At 43.7% G+C, this 17,718-nt stretch overlaps 1 protein-coding gene across 1 annotated transcript in view; it reads right to left on the bottom strand.

Annotated features, from left to right (window-relative positions):
- Nucleotides 1–8,810: 8,810 nt before the first annotated feature.
- Nucleotides 8,811–17,718, bottom strand: part of LOC142584849 (lamina-associated polypeptide 2, isoforms beta/gamma-like) — a 29,495-nt gene continuing 20,587 nt past the window's right edge. The window contains exons 4-5 of the mRNA XM_075695152.1: nucleotides 14,083–14,202; nucleotides 8,811–9,166 (exon numbers count right to left, since the gene is read on the bottom strand). Of these exons, the coding sequence (XP_075551267.1) occupies nucleotides 8,965–9,166; nucleotides 14,083–14,202 (322 nt within the window). The 3' untranslated portion in view covers nucleotides 8,811–8,964. The remainder of the gene's footprint in view (nucleotides 9,167–14,082; nucleotides 14,203–17,718) is intronic.

The following is a 17,718-nucleotide window of genomic DNA, read 5'->3' as shown; positions in this document are numbered from 1 at the left end:
ATACGCCCTCATCAAAATGTGGGCGCCGTGGCCGGGACTTCATCAATAAAAATGTTACAATGTGCGAAATCGGAGCAATAGTCTAATAAGAAGCATAAACGTTTCGATCGTTACAGACAGCGGAGACGTAAGCTTGACCTCACCAACATACTAGCATGCACCCGAGAACATGTAAATAAGCAGCAGTTCACAAGAAGTAACCCAACAGTTTTGTTATTCGCAGAAATAAATGTGTACGAATTATTTGACAGAAACACGTGGGAAAATTCAGCACCACGGCCGGCGAACCATCACAAGCAACAAGTGCTGCGATCGCAGCACCAATTCCCACAAATGTTTAAGCAGGATCCAATAATAGTTCATGCTTGGCCACTCATTTTAAAGTACAAAGTTTGTGCAAACACCATGACGACATTAATTCCCTTCTGTCTATGCTCTCTTTCCAATTTACCATCATTAGCTTTACTGAGACTTGGCTCAGTGTTGACAACAAAAACTTATTTTCCTTCCCTTCCTACTCAGCCGAATACTGTCATAGATGAACTGGCAGTCATGGTAGTGTGGCCGTTTATGTATCATCACATCTTAGCTATAAACGTCGTCATGACCTTGACTTAAAGCTAGCAAACTGTGAATCTGTTTGGTTAGAATTCAATCATCCTTTCCTTCAGGCTGATAACAGAAACTTTATTTTTGGTTGCATTTACAGATCACCGTCTTCATCTTACGTTGACTTTTGTTCTGCCCTCGAATCCCTAGAGAAACTATCATTTCAGAACAAGAATGTGGTTATTATGGGCGATATTAATATAAACCTTCTGGATGAAACTTCACCAACCTCCTCCCTTTATAGCAACTGCTTTCAGAGTTACGGTTTTGAAAGTTTGGTAACGCTACCTACTCATTGTAATAAGCTAAATGAGGGCACACTACTAGATCATGCACTAAGCAACATGGCGTCACCGCCAGAGGCTGGTATCCTTGATGTCGACATAACAGATCATTACCCTATCTTTGTTCAACTCAGAGCTGCAGTCACCCACTATTTTATACTTCAGCTACGTACTGAACAAAGATGCCTTTTTGGAATTTGTGACTCAAACTGACTGGTCTGCTGTCCTTGAAAATAATGATCCGCAAGAAGCCTTTTCTCAGTTCTCCACAATTTTGTTATCATTAATCGATTCACATACCGTCAAGAAAAAATGCAAGAAAATCCTCTCCCTTCCTCAAACCCTTGGTTAAATGCTAGCATACAGCCAATATGCAGAAACATGACAACCTATATAAAAAAACTAAAAGGCAGCCTTTTAATGTCACCCTCTCTGCAAGATAAAAAAATTTTGCAATGCACTCAACAGCAAAATAAAGAATGTAAGGAAGAGCTACTATGAGCACAAACTTGGTCAGTCCAGCAGCAATTCAAGACAAAAGTGGCAAGTTTTAAATTCCTTTTTGCGCAGAAATGAACAACTCTCATTTAACGATACCATCACAAACGATCACATTACATATGATCAACCATTTGAGATAGCAAGAGCCTTCAGTGATGCCTTTTTCCCGGACAAACCAGTCATCAGTAGCCGTCCTTTGTCACTGAATTGTGTGCCACATTCATTTTTTCGTTACCCTACAATTCCCCATGAGGCTCTTGATTGCATTCACACGCTGAAATTAACCAGTGCCGGTCTTGATAATATTCATCCTAGTAACATAAAACTAGTTGCTTATCTAATATGTGATGTTTTATGTTTTATTATCAATTTAATATTCAGGATCGTCATTTTTCCATCTGAGCTGAAACGAGCAAAGGCAATTCCAGTTTTTAAGAGAGGCGATCATTCTTTAGTAACAAATTACTGCCCAATATGTATACTGCCATTCTTTAGTAAAGTGATTAAAAAGTTTACTGTTACTCGATTAACCAATTCCCTGTCTAAATTTAAGGGGGGAGGCTACCCTAGTGACCGAACTTTTTTATTTTTTAACATATCCAGATGAAACTTTCAGGGTACCTCCACACCATCGAACTATGAGGACCTCCAAAGTTTGATGAAGATATGTTTATTAGTTCCAGAGTTATTGAGGTCTAACTAGGTGATTCATGTATATGCCTGAGGAAGAGCCTGGAGAAATACCAGGAGATCGTAGGAAGCTGAAGTTCACTGTGATGATCCCTTGTTAGATATCTCAGGGGGCTAAAGAGCCCTTTTCTTTAATTTCCCCTCTAAAAAATTTTAAGAAAACATCCTTCGGACATCCATAGGATTAAAGTTTTGGGATTTTGTTTAGATCCCAGAAGTTCAATCGTATGGATATCCATAGGATGTATAAACCAGGCTGTTCCAATTACCGGGCATTTTCGCCCTTTGGAATACACATAACTTTGACGGGACCATGGCATCAGTTCGAAGAAACCGGAAGTTCGAATTAAGCGTATTTGAATTAACGAGATTCCACTGTATATTGACAATGGGACGCTAAAGACATGGCTGTACAGGAAACCTTTTGAACCTGCCGTGGTTGCTCAGTGGCTGTGGTGTTGAGCTGCTGAGCACGAGGTCGCGGGATCGAATCCTGGCCACAGCGGCCGCATTTCGATGGGGACAAAATGCGAAAACACCTGTGTACTTAGATTTAGGTGCAGGTTAAAGAACCCCAGGTGGTCGAAATTTCTGGAGCTCTCCACTACAGCGTGCCTCATAATCAGAAAGTGGTTTTGGCGCGTAAAATTCCATAATTTTGAAACCTTTTGACAAGCAATACCTAGTATATACAAGCCACCATCCCAGACATTGCAAATAAGATGTCTTTAAACGTCAAGCCACATGACTGTCACATTTGTATGGAAAACCAAGGTTATATAGATAGACTCGATCACCTTAAAGAAGCCCTGTCAAATGGGAACCACCTGAACGCTGCCTTCAAAAAAGCCTACACCTATGAGTGAACCAAGGTCCTCAGACCCCGCTCCTTACATCACAAGAACCAAGCCTCTTCTTATTTCTAAATTCTCAAACGCACTCCCAAACATGAACAACATTCTCAATAAATACTACCCAATTTTCACCAGCAACCACAAACTTAGGGATATTTCCTGACCTGTCCAGTGTAGCTTATAGATGCAACTCTAATTATCAGGACATTCTTGTACATGCCAAACTAAGCACAAAGACAAAGCCAACATCCCATCCCTATGGCCGCTCCAGGTGCCCTATATGCAAACATGCACAATTTGCTACTACAGTAACAAGTGCGGCATCCGATTACCTTCACAAGGTAACTTCAAGTTTCACTTGCACGTCAAGCAACGTAGTCTGTCTAGAGTGTAGCATTTGTAGCAAAGAATACATATGTGGGACTGGACAATAAATTCATATAATAACCAACGTTCGTTTCACAGATAGAAAACACAATTTACCCAAAGCAGTAGCGGGCCATTTAAATGAACATGGCACTATATTTGTTAAAGCAAGGCTCTATATACTACAAACAGAGGTCCTTTCACTGTGTGAGAGAAACTATGTAGAATCGTACCTCATACACAAGTTGAAATGCTTACACCTAACAGGAATCACTTTGGCATGTGGCAACTTAGAATCACTAAAAACATAACTCCTGAAATTTTCATGCCATTAATTCGAACATACTGCGCTCTGACAATGTTCTCAGCAGTTTGCCAAATCACACGGCGGCATCTCTGATCAGCGTTGCTCTGACCCTGCCATAGAGGAAAGGCTTAGGAGAAATCCCGCAATGCAACGTGTGGAAAAAAAGAAGTGTTGGAAATTTTACCCTTTCTCTAATGGCAAGGTCGCCGTTTCTGCGTCGCGCTGTAATGCCCCAGCCGCACTAGCTGCAAAATGTGCACCACGCAAGGGATTGGTCCTGGGCCGATTTTTTGTGGCTTGCCATGGTGGCAAGCAAGCCGCGATAGGAGGAGACCAATAAGAGTGGCCCCTATAGTGATGAACGCACAGGAAACTGGTATTAGGCGGACCCGCCCGACCGCCCTATTCGTACTCGCATCTGGTTCAGCCGGGCCGCTTGTTTCACACTATCGTCTGCTCGCGTCAGCTCTCACTCTCGCTTGTTTTAGCTGGCTTGGTTAGTCTCATTCGCACTTGTTTTTTTACACTGACGCATCTAAACCGAGACGTCCTGATGGAAAGGTGTTGGAGCCAGTGTGCCATATCCGATTCTGTATGACGAGACAGACCCTGAATACAAGGGCGTGAAGGCGACACCTCATACCTCATTCTCCTTGTCTTTTGAACGTGGGGGTGGCGCAAAAAAAAGGAGCACACCAACATGATTATGATCAGCGGCAACGACTTCATCATCTTGATAAGACATGACTCGCGTTAAGAATGCAGGAAGAAGGTAAGCACAGCGCCTGTCTGTACGTGGACGAAGGAAGAAACACGTAAGCACGCAGAGGGAAGCAGCAGTGGAGTCCCAGTCCTGGCCTCGGCAACTCTGCTGCTTCGGTGGCTGCAGTAATTAGCAACCTCCAGCAAGCTGGCGGGAAAGCAAATATGCTTCCCTCCCGCCCTTCCTCGCAACTACACTCCCCTCGCCTTCCATCTCAACACCCTCGTAACTCTCTCATCTTCGATGGTCTCCGCGCGCGCACGCCTCCCAGCCAGCGCCAGCTTAGCCTGCTTTGAGGAGCAGGCTAATTTTCTGCCGTTATGGGGAAGTGGATGTTGGCCAGCATGGGCAGTTTCGTGGTCCTCGCTCACTGTGTGCTGCGATATTTCACCACTCGCACTGCTCTTGCATCGTGCTACGGTGCACAAATACTTCAAAAACAAGTCCTTCTTTTAATACGAACAAATTTTCGGTGCCCTCCGAGTTTGAATTATCGAGATTCGACTGTATATTGTTCTCTCCAGAAGGTTTAAGCGTTCAGTTGAAGATTCCTGTGTGAATATTGTTAGGTGAAAAGAATTTAGGAATGCTACAAATTTACCTAGACTCTCCTGACCTTGCCCCCATGTTATACGTTGTCTGTACAGCGAGATAGGAAATGTTTATAGAGTCCCCATAAGTCTGTTTGCCTAGGTTGATGAAGAAAGTGTATCCATATTTGTCCCATATATGTATATGCAGTAAATGTCCTCAAATCCGAAACAGTTATATGTGACGACTAATCTAAGACACAAACAAACTTCCATAGAGTTTTGTGCACTTTGTTTGGATAGTTTCTTTTATGGAAGGTAAACAACTGGGGATTCGAATGTTGGTGTATATAAGGACATGATGCCTAGTGTTGCGATAATTATGTTTTGTGGTAGTGTGCCCTCAGTATTGATGTCCTCCATAATTCTCAGTATGTAGGGGGTACCTTTCACAAATGACGGAAGAATGAATTGAATTCTGGTGTTTTATGTGTCAAAACCACAACTTGATTATGAGGCACGCGGTAGTAGGGGACTCCAGAGCAATTCTGCCACCAGGGGAGCTTTAATGTACCTCCAATGCATGGGACACAGGCATTACTGCATTTCGAGCCCATCGAAATGTGGCCGTGGCAGCTGGGATTTGATCCCGTGACCCCGTGCTCGGCAGTGCAACGCCATAGCCGCTACGCCACGGCAGCAGGTAAATGACGGAAGAGTTTTGAGTAAATCACCATGAAAGTGGTTGAGAAATGTGGAGGCTCTCTGTCGGGCTGTTATTTGATACTATCATGATACACGACTCTCTGTGATGCATACTCCAGTGGGTGGAATTTTGTGAATTTTCGGCAGGAGGTGGAAGCGTTCAGTTTTGTTGCGTGGTTTAAGAAATTTGAATTCTGACGTTATCAATTCATCAGCAAAAAGTGATTTCAGCCTGTTGGTAATCGTTAGTGTGCATGGTAATGTCAGATTGTGGTCTAGCTTAAAGACTGTAAGCCTTGTGCTTCTAATTATGTACTGGCCAAGTAACTACACTTCCACCCGTATCTTTCTTAATGAGAATGTCGTTACAGGAACAAAGATTTGAGGCGACACGATTCTCTGAGGCGGTTATGTTTTTAGGTCACTTAGCTGTCTTAGATTTGATTATAATTTCTTTAGCAACAGTTTTAACATATCGGTAAAGCTCTATGGCTTGTTCTGGTTCAGGAGTTGAAGTGGATTGTGCTCCGATTGGTGCCGTACCAGTGTCTTGTACGTTGTCTGCAAAAAAATGCCTAAAGCGCATTCATTGGGCAAATTCTGCAAGGTCATTGTGAAGCTCAAATTCAGTTGTGTTGTCTGTGGGTCAAAAGTTTAGGCCCTTGCTAAGCACGCTTATTTCCTCCCGGCTTAATGTTTTTGAAATTTCTACGTTAGACTGGTTTAATTCTGTGGAGACTTCAGCTGCACCTAGTGTTTCTAGATTGGAGTTCCCTGTTCTTGGTGCGAGATGGCTGCTTGCACAGCAAGTTATGAGATTACGGTTAGTTATCTTTTTCTGTTTTTGAATCAATTTTCTACACCCTTTTTCGTGTTAATGTTCAAGGCTGCCTTTGACAGAGATAGGTCCAGCTATCAAAACATTGGCCAGCCTTTCTGAGGCATTTTATCCTTGTTTATGTAACTTCTATACAGTCGACTCCCGTTAATGTGAAGTTAACGGGGACCGCAAAAAACTTCGAATTAAACGAACTTCCAATTAAGCACAAAACAAAAATAACAGCATTTATTTGTGGTGAAATCGAATATTTTCTCTAAGAAAAATAGTCGGTCATCTTGCTTTGCTTCTTGCCGAATCGCGCTGCTGAAAGCAAGTTCTGCAGGCTGTAGATGTGGCGGAACGCTTCTTCCGCGTTACCTTCAGCGGCAAAGAAGCGCTCCGCAAGAGCAAGGCCCGCAGCTACATCGGCAGCCTTAGGTTGCGGCTCGCCTTCAACGTCATTGTCGCTTTCCTGGGGCCGAATAATCTCTACAATTTCGCTATCCGTCAGCGCACCGCACGTTTCGACCGCCTTGTCTACGGCGACGTAATCTTCAAAATTGACGTCCCCGAGAGCATCACCAAAATAAGTGCCGTCAAGCTCGCTTGTTGACACTTCCTGCGCTGAAATTTCAGAGGCATCCTCCGAAGAAGCTGCCACAAAACCGCAAGCCCTGAAGCAGTTTGCGATTGTTTCTTGCTTCACACGATCCCATGCTCGCGCCAACATGTGGATGGCACTAAGCAGGCTCACCTCGTACTTTGTGGAGCTATCCATACACAAAATCATGCGCTCGAGGAGGTGCCGCCTGTACAGGACTAACATTCTTGATGATGCCTTGGTCCATTGGCTGCAAAACAGCCGTTGTGTTTGCAGGCAAAAGTGCGAGGCGTATTGCACTCAAGGCTGGCACATTCACGTGAGCACTGCAGTGATCGACAAGGAACAACACCTTGCGGTTCGAAGCAGCAAACTTGCGGTCCAATTTGCTTATCCAGCTCTTGAAGCTTTCGTCCATCATCCACGCTTTTTTGTTCGCCTCATAGTCCACAGGCAGCGTCTTCACGCCTTTAAAACATCTCGGCTTCGCGGCTTTCCCGATCACAAGTAACCGACATCGTTCCGTGCCAGTCATGTTTGCCGCGATCAGCACAGACACTCTCTCCTTGCTGCGTTTGCCCCCAGCACAGTCGTCGTCCTTGAATGTCAGGGTCTTCTCTGGTAGAAGCCGATAGAAGAGTGCAGTCTCATCTGCATTGAAGATGTCTTCCGGTCTGTATTCGGCGAGATATTCACGCAGCTTTCCGTCCTTCCACGTGGCGCATGTTTCCTGGTTAACGGACGCCTTTTCACCACACACGGTCTTGAAAACCAGGTCATGGCGATCTTTAAAGCGAGTCAGCCATCCATCTGACGAAACGAAGTCATCGATCCCCAACATAGCTGCAAGCGTTCAGGCTTTCATCACAACGATGTCTCAGCTGAGGTGAAGTTTGTTGCTCCTGGCCTCCCTAATCCAAACCAGCAGAGCCTTCTCCAACTCTGGGTAAGCGCCGGTGCGCATTCGCTTCCGAGAAGTCTTGAACTTGTCGTTCTCAAATGCATCCATTATTGTGCGCTTGTTCTTGATGCATGTTCGGCTTGATCCCGTACTTCCGCGCTATGTCTTGTTTGGCGGCACCTCCCTTCTCAACTTCCTTCAAAACCTCGACTTTCGTTGCCAGGTCGAGCGTGCGATAAGAGCCACGGTTTGCCATGGCTATAAGCTGCGCGACTAGGTAGAGTCAATTCCGAATCACTCGTGGAACAACCTAGCCTACGAGCTTCCCGCACAAAGGCGCTCGACCAACACACGCCTTGACGTACGCTGCGCACGCTGCAAGACTAATCTCGCACAATCTCGCCACTGCCAGTATGCAGCGCTGCGTGCACCTATGGCACCAGCGTGGCCTCCGGCGGGAGCCGCTTCGCCTCCCGCCGGAGGTGATCGCGGAGGCCACGGCAGCCGTAGCAATGAATAATCGCGCCGCTCCAAGAAGGATGGCGTTGCAGGCGGCTGCGGTGGCGATGACACCAATGCGGAGCACGGAACTGTTGCAACACTTGAAAAATTGCACATTCTACCAAAGAATGACGGTAACCTCGAGGATCCCGGCTGAAAATTAACTTCCAATTAAACAATATTACTGGATGAGGACTTCGAATTATCGAGCGATTTCTTCTATAGGATTACATGCAAAACTGACGGGACCAGCACTTCACTTCTAATTAACCGAAAATTCCAATTAAGCGGCTTCGAATTATCGGGATTCGACTCTACCACATTGATGTATTTGCATAAACAGGCCATTTCTTTGGGAAGCAACCCAAACTAAGAACACAAAGTTGCCAAGTCGTTTATTTGAACATTTTATTAGACATGGCAGAGGAGAGAACATGATAAAATTAAAATGCATTAGTTGACGAAACAGTTAAAAGGATGACTAAAGTCTGTGGCAAGCACTGCTTCGTGGTTGCAGGAGAGGCGAGCTTGCTCATTTGTTCACTACAGAAGGCACGGGCACATCCGACTTGAAGTACTCCAGGTTGGCATAGATGAGCAGGTTGACGCCGACCACGGCTGCTGCGATGGCAAACTTGAGGAGCAGAGGGATACCTTTCCGCGGCCTCTGCTGTGCCACTTGTGGCCGCACATGGTTTCCACTCCTTGCCTCCTCTTTCCTTCCTGCCGCACCCCTGCACATGAATTGAACATGTATGATTCTCATTCAAAATATTGGCCAATTTACAACCAGAGAATGATTTTCGAAGTCAAGCAATGGCTTCTCGTTAGACATGTAGAGATATGCTGCCGAAGACAAGTTGTTTATGAGGAGAGTTATCAGGACGGTATCACAGTCTAAGATGAGGACAAGAGAAAGGCAATGTCCTCATCTCGTTTCATCCTTTTCTTGCCTTACGCTATCAACTAGCCTGGTTGTTCCTTCTATTTAAGGAACAAATTAGGTGCTCTAACGTTGCACTGCCTCCAGAACTGGTCCACATTACAAATCATGCGTTAAAGCCTTTGAGGACAGATATCGTGCAGTGCTATCAGAATCAGCCTCCCAAGTCATCACCCTTGCATGCACAATCTCCCAGCCTGGTTGCGAAGTATGTGCGTGCATTCACGTGTGTGTGGTAAAGCGGCAACTACATCCACATAATATTCGAGTGACACGCCAGGCAGACCTTTTTGCATCGTGGCGTGGTAACTCAATAATAACGGCATTGGATTGGATTAGAGAAACTTTATTTATGCCTGCAGTTGGACGCTCGCGTGCCCTGACGAGGGCCTACGTCATCCTCGAAGTTCTCGGTGCGAGATGAGATGAAGGTCGATTTTACTATTTATTTTTTCACGGATATCTTGAGCTATTTGCTTTAGTTTCTGTATCATTTGTACGAGCCTTCACGCGAAACCTGCATGCAACGAAAACCTGCGTGTCACGAGAAATTGCGAGCTTTTGTCAACTTCGTTATATCCAGGTTTAACTGTAGTTGCAAAAGTACAAGATTATATTTCAGGGAATCAAGAAAAAAGATTAGTTGAGTGCTCTAACCTTTTTGCATAGTTTCAGTATCTGTACATGGTGTTTGGCTAGATATTTGGCACTTTGTGATCTACAAAGAGCTAAACAAGCTACAGCACGATGCTTTTTGTGAAAATTTCGTACATAAAAAAGTGCCCACAAAGATTACTATATTTTGTCATTGTACACCACCATAACTCGGAAACTGAAACAGCTACACAAAAAGTAATGACATTTAAAATCTGCATCGAAAACTCTATACTGGCTGAATTTTGAAACCTCTAGTACAAGTAATAAAGAAAAAGTTGTTTCGTAGAGCGTCTCCCTTTAAGACGTGGCTGCTACGAGAGCAGGGCTCTGTTACACACTAATCCCAACTATTGCACGCGAAGAGGCAGACAGCCTGCTCCGAAGTATTCATTTCTTTGCTATGGCATTCAATGCCCTAGATTACAATGGCTACAGGAAGCACTGTAGTGGAGTTGCCAGATAATTTTCACCATCTACGTTTCTTTTTCATTTTTGCTTAAACCATGTTACACAAACAATTTACAGCAAAGCAATGAGCGCTACTACATACAGTGAACATTGCCCACTGCACTCTACTTCCTTAAAAATTCCGCTGCAAGAGTGTTACATAAGGAGTGAATAACAAATATATTAGAAACAGGTGTTTGTTCTGAAATATGGGTGACAATAGCTTCGGCAAAGGCAGATGGGCTTGTGAGCAAGTCTGTCCCAGTCTCTTGCTGCTAAAAAAAAAAAAAAGAAAAGAAAAAAAGAAAAAGAAGAGAGAGAGAGAGAGAGAGAGAGAGAGAGAGAGAGAGAGAGAGAGAGAGAGGGGGGGGGGGTGAAAGAAAAGTGGCGTTCCAGGCATGTGTGCAACTTGAAGCGGTTGACTCCTGCAGAGTTATGTATGGCTGATGATTAAGGGAACCGTAGAAAACTAAATGTAAGGCAGAGAGTGGAAACCTGTCGACGGAAACAAGTGTGGACAAACCAGATTCTGCTTTCAATGATGAAATGCTAATATTGTATGAATATGAAGAATGAATGAACTTAGTACCAGTGTGTTGGAACAGAACGAAAACAAAAACGAAAAACAAAACAATACAATATTTTTGACCGGAACGCAAATGTAACCAAAACATTATTTTGTTTCAGAATGAAACCGAAATCTTTATCGGTTTTCGGTTCGCGGGAAAAGTCGGCAATTTGAAACAACCGCAACCAAGCAACATCAGAATTAGTGCGTATCAAGCATCCGCATAAGCGCCTTTATCAGGTTGCGTAGTGCAAGCGATAGCTGGGCGAACGCTCCACATATCGAAGCCTGCCGCACGGTACAGTAGCAGATCAGCATTGTAGCAAAACCTAGGGCTTGTGTACTGAAGAGCTAATTGTTTCGTTTTCTACGGGTACAACGCTTTGTTACTGAAGTTTTATTGTTCGTTTATGTTCCTTTAAGTTTGTTTTATCAGAACAGCGGTCTTACTTCGACGAGTACAGCCGATGATGAGCTACTCCTGATATCATGCTCAGTGCCTTGACCCAAGGCACTGAGCATGATCCCAGAACTCATAATTCACTTATTGAGAAGAATAAACAGTTTCTATTGTTACATTGTTTCGGAAGTTTTGCATGCGAACTAAAATTGTTATAAACTGTTCACATTTCTTTTTCTGTCTGGAGTAGAACTGGGACAAAACTTTTTTTCAGTAGAACGTAACTGAAACCAGAACAAAAAATTTAGTTCCAACGCCCTGTTTAGTATAGTCGAATTCCGCTAATTCAACCTTAACCAGACCGACAAAACTTACTGTATAATTTGGTGGGTTGAACAAGATCAAAATGCCGAAACACACTGCCAATTCATATGGTAGTATTTGCTAGCGTCTAACCTGCCTCCAAATCAAATGTGCACTCACTGCAATCAGTCAATGTGAGCTATGGTTTTTGTCTGAAGCTCTTTCTAAGGCTGGCTGATAAGGCTGGCTGAAAATAGGAGCTTTTGATGGGTGATCACATGTGTTCAACACATTGACTGCCCTTTAAGCTTCCCAAAACAGGCACTGCTGCTGAAGGGGTCACCAAAGGGGTGAGGCGCGTGCATGCTGACTGACCAAGCTTGAATGATCCAGCAAAGGCGAATTCTAGGATTGAAACAAATATTTGGGCCCACAGAAATGCATGGGCGCAGGCCGGAATCTTAGTTTGAGATCGAATTCATGAAAGTCTACTGTAGCACGACTTTGTACCGAGACTCAAGTGCGTTTACGATAAGAGTTTGATGCGGATTCCAGATGGAAGATGCACACTAAAGTTTCTATTGCACAAATGATTTGTAGGTCAAAGCTTTTATGTGCTGCAGGCTTTTCCCTGTTATGGTCAGGTGGTACAGCAATTTTTTTTTTCTTTTACTTCCTACACCTTGCAGTATACCTCGTTTGCTTTACTTTGATAATGTTCTATGGCTTCAAAAAATCCGCTGCACTACTGGAAGGCTACATGGTTAAGGTTTACGCATATTACAGGCCCAAGAAGCTTACAAAGGTATTACTCATGTGCAGTGACCCTGAGAACATGCGCTTGAGAAGTGAATGCAGACAGAATCTTCGCTCGTTTTCTGCACATCTGCACAACTACCGTATTTGCTCGAATCTAATGCGCACTTTCTTCCAATAAAATGGATCCAAAAATTGTGTGCACATTAGAATTGAGTACGACCCTAAATCTGCTTTACCATATCGCATCGGCATTTCAAGATGGCCGCCTTGTATGCGCCTCGAGCCTAGCTGCCGTAGCTTTCTCCATGTAGTAGTACATTTCTCCATGCTGTAGTAGATGTGTTTAGACACTGCTTCCTTTGGCTTAGGTTAGTGCGCCGTCCGTCTTCCTATTTCCTGCGTTTGCTCTATCAGCATGGAAGTGCCGACAGCAAAGACATGCCGAGTTGATCACAATACTGCAATTAAAAGGAAAGCGATCACATGTGCGGATATGGACGGAAATCGGGCCACATCGTGGGCATTCGGAGTTCCTGAAACTTGCGTGTGGGACTGGCGCAAAGAGGAGAGGCGTTCTACACCGGCGGCTGTTACGTACGGCACAGCCAGCCGGCCCCCATCTTGAAAGCCATCTGCGGCGGAGACATAAGTCTGTTCTCGTCGCTTAGTTCTTGGCAAAGCCAGAAGCCGCACAAATGTCAATTTCCTCGCTCCTGCTACCGCACTTCCTCACTCCAGCGTTTAAAGAGTTTCCGCGGTCATTGAGTGAGACGTGTCTGAGCTTGTGTGTGTGACACCATGCTTGTTAATTTAGTTAGTAAGTGAATGTTTAATATGGCCTGACAATGCTGTCACTGAGCAGGAGTGGCTGCCAGAAAAAGAAAAAAAATGTAAGGCTAGATTCTGTACTATCTAGCGTCGTTTTGATTGGCTGTCTCCGCAAGCGCCTGTCACTGTGCTGGCACCGCCGGTTGCTGGGGGCTCCTCAAACTTTTGTGGGTAGTTTTGTGGGCAGTTTTGTGCTATTTGCTCACTGTGTGCTTGTGTGCTGCCGTGTCTCTACACTTGCACCGTTCATGGCACATGAATATTCCAAAAACAAGTATGTGGTGCACACAGGTAAAAAAGGGATGCAATAATAATAATAAAAAAAAAAGAACAGTGCGCGTGGCAGGGGGCGGGGAGAAAAAGAAAAAAAAGAAGAACAGCATTAGGGCAAGGAGGCGCAGTGTGGCTGCTGCTTCTGTTTCCATGACATCAGCCGGACTGGGTAAAGTGGGAAAGCTACGGCGCGGCAATTTGTGGAACTGCAGGGGATCAAATTTGGGGGTGTGTATATTACCCGGGAGAAAAAAATAAATAAAAAATTTGACGACTAAACTTGGGGTAGCATTCATTATGAAAGTGTGTTCATTATGCAAGTAAATACGGTACATGTGCGTCCCACTTCCTTCTCAGTCAGATGTCTGCACTTCAAAAATTTCTGGGGAGAACCCTGATATTGTATCTGCATTTCTGAGACCAGTGTACTGAAAGCCCAAGAATGAAATCTAAGGAAAGAGTCGACACTCACGTCCTAGCACGCAATGACATCTGCTGCAGTGGTGGGCTGGCCCCCGTGAACGAGGCACTCGTCTGGCTTGTCAAGGGCCCCTCAAAAGCGTCAAAGGAGCCGAACACGCCACCATGGGTGCTGAAACCAGGGAGACACTGTGAGCACACGTGCCAAATACTAAATTCAGTTTTATGCTCAGCAGGCGACACTGCAGAAGCTCCTACACAACTAGTACAGTCATAGAAGTCCCGCTGTGCATTTCTCAGTGCAGTAGTTTTTTTGATCGTTGATGCCTCCTACAAAATACCATATTTACCTCATTTTAATGCACACCCAATTTTTTCGTATTTAAACTAACAAAATAAAACTTCACCTGAATGTAGCATGCCCCTTTGATTTATGAAAGAAAAATAAAGAATGAATCCCCCCCCCCTCTTTGATCGCAAGAAACGAGATGTGCAAAACTGACCTTCACAAAAGGCCAATTTTTTTATGACCTCTCATAATGGAAGTGGCCAGTCATTGTTGCCATTTACGCAATCGCAAGAAACGAGATGTGCAAAACTGACCTTCACAAAAGGCCAATTTTTTTTATGACCTCTCATAATGGACGTGGCCAGTCATTGTTGCCATTTACGCTTCATTGGCCACTGATACCAAGCACACAGAGGCATTATTCTAGCATTACTACTACTGTCAGATACTAATACATCATTTTCGCGAGGCGCTGTGTCCGACTTCTGAAATTATGCAGCCAACAGCGTTCTGGCACTGCGTGCAGGTAGTTCCGCACAGTGCTTGGCACAGCACCATGAACGCTGGCGCCCGTATAAGTCGTTGAAAAATAAAATTTTCAACATCACACAAGGAATTTCGTCAATATCCCGTAGAATCATTTCAATCATGTCATGTTACACATGCTGCCTATCATTGTACAAAGAAGCTAACAATGTGTGAGGGTGGTTACATAGAAGAATAAAAGGCTAGTACAGGTTTTTCAAACTGTTCTAGAGAATCAATTTTCATTATGCTATGCAGTAGCGCATTCCAATTTTCAATCGTTTTAGGAAAGAGGGAGTACTTAAATGAATCAACCTTTGCAGGTACGGGCCTATATTGGCCTTTATGGCTAGACCTAACGGAATGCGATAACCGTGATGTTTTCTTTTGAAGTACCTTTGAGTGTCGAAATTGAAGCGGTTATGTTTCATTAAATAAATTAATTTTAGTCTAGCCACTTTTTGCCACACTGAAAGCTCGGGCAAGTTCAGTGACCATCTCAGTCACTGAATTTGTGTACCTACATTTTGACCTAATAAATCTTGCTGCATGCCTCTGTATTTTTTCAGTTTCATTTACTTCATTCTTCTTATACAGATCCCCTATTATGCTAGCATACCGTATTTACTCGCGTATTATCGCAGCCCTGAATTTTGTCGTCAAAATTAGATTTTTTTCTTTCCCGTGTAATGATCGCACCCTGCACTTGTCGCAGCGATATGTCGTGTGCCAAGTCTAGCGCATGATGATCGCGCTTACCATCTGTCGAATGCTACGTGAATGACTCTTGAAGTCATAACAAGCGGTCTGCACGCACCCAACATTCTTAAGCAGATGCCCCCATTTTATTCCTTTCCATCACTTTCTGCACTTCCATGAAAAAAATAAAGCTACATCCAAACTTGCCTCGGCTTTATTACTTGTAGGCTTCATAATGGTTTTGGTCAACAATGACAACATAAAGGGCACCTTTCGATTCTTCTCGTCTGCACTCGTGGGCACGCAACAAATCGCGAGTGGCAACGATAGTGGCCACGTTTACATTGATACGTTATAAGTGTGCCCTATTATGCACCGACGCTTGTAACGCAGCTAAGATATTCGCTCACGCTTAGCAGAAACGTGCCCTGTTAGGATAGCAGTGAAGACAAATGCCGCAGTTTCCGCAGCATGCCCGTCATGTGTTTCTATGTCACTGGCAGCTAAGCACGCCCATCTCCGTTTCTGTCCCCTCAAAGTGGACCTGGCTATGTTATTGTCACAAACTTGCCAATATTAACAATATTATTCATTACTGATACGGAAGAAACTGTTTCAATGCGCATAATGTACTCACGAGAAGAAAAATAATTGTGTTTGGCGCGTTCGGCTTGCTCTGCCGGCCGTCATTTTTGTTTTGGTGTCTTGCACTGACAGCGGCAGCCGCCTGCTTGTCATCCCGCAGCAAATGCAGGATGAAAAAAGAAAATGCGTTTTTTCTTGGGAAATTTAACCCGCGTAATGATCGCACCCCAGAATTTGCGCCAATTTTTTTTTACAAAAAAGTGCGATCATTATGCAAGTAAATACGGTATTCTATAGCGGGACGTACGAATTCCAGATATGCAGCTAGTTTAACATCTCAGGGAGCAAGTCGTAGTGACCAAAGTTTAACCTCTGCGGCATTACATAAATTACTGATGTAGTTTTTGCAACATAAGTAATCTGATATCGTAACGCCTAAATACTTGAAGCAGCTCAGTTGTTTTATTGGTTTACTGTATAACTTGTAATTGGAAAGCAATACATTCCTTGTTTTTCTAGTTATTCATGCATAACAGTTTTTTCGTAATCTATTTCCATTTTCCATCGCTTGCAACAACTGGTGATTGATTCTAGTGCTGAACCTAATTTTAATTGGTCCTCATGGCATGAGATTTTAGAGTACACTAAGCAATCATCTGCAAATAAACAAACAATTACCTTATCATTAAAGCCATTTGTCATGTCATTAATATAACAAACAATATAGGTTCTAACACAGACCCTTGAGGGACACCTGATGTTATTTTTTGAATCTTCTATTTGTATCCTTTCACTTCCAGATATTGCGACTTGTTAGTAAGGTATGAAAGAATCCACTTAACTATATTTAAATTAACTCCGAGATCAACTAGTTTACCAACCAGATTTGAGTGTGAAACATGGTCAAAAGTTTTTGATAAAGCTAGGCGAATTCCGTCCACCTGACCTGTTTCATTTTTTACCTGAGCAAAATTGTGTACTGTTTCTGCAAGCTGGGTGATAGTGGGCAATCGGCTCCTAAATCCATGCTGGTTACAAATAAATATGTTCGAGCTTTCAGTATAGTTGAACAAGCTTTTTGATAGGATATGCTCGAACATCTTGCACTAAGTACTCGTAATTGAAATGGGTCTATAATTTTGAACTCTATGTTTGTCGCCAGTTTTATGAACTGGCACGACTCGCGCCATAAACCAATCATTTGGTAAATTGTGTTGGTCTGTTCAAGAGACGCATGGAAAATCATCAGCAAATACTTCACAATCCATTCAGCATATCGTTTCAAGAATTCATTAGGGATGCCATCTGGGCCAGGAGACTTTTTCGTGTCTAGACCTAAAGAAAGTTAAAGTATACCTTCTACAGTTAAGATAAAGTCTACCTTGTCTGAACGAGCATTAGTAATTTTCTCTTATTTCTGCAGGCAATGGTAGGGGAGGGTCAAACACTGAATGGAAAAATGTATTGTATCTATCAGCAATTTGCGCAAAATTTGTAATCATACATTCATTGCTGGTAACATAACTCACATCCTCACATGATGGAGCAAAGTGACGCCAAAAATGCTGTGGTGAATCTTTCATAAACCGT

Source organism: Dermacentor variabilis, chromosome 6, assembly GCF_050947875.1.
Source record: "Dermacentor variabilis isolate Ectoservices chromosome 6, ASM5094787v1, whole genome shotgun sequence".
NCBI classification, from domain to species: Eukaryota; Metazoa; Arthropoda; class Arachnida; order Ixodida; family Ixodidae; genus Dermacentor; species Dermacentor variabilis.
This window is presented reverse-complemented; position numbering and strand designations above follow the sequence as displayed.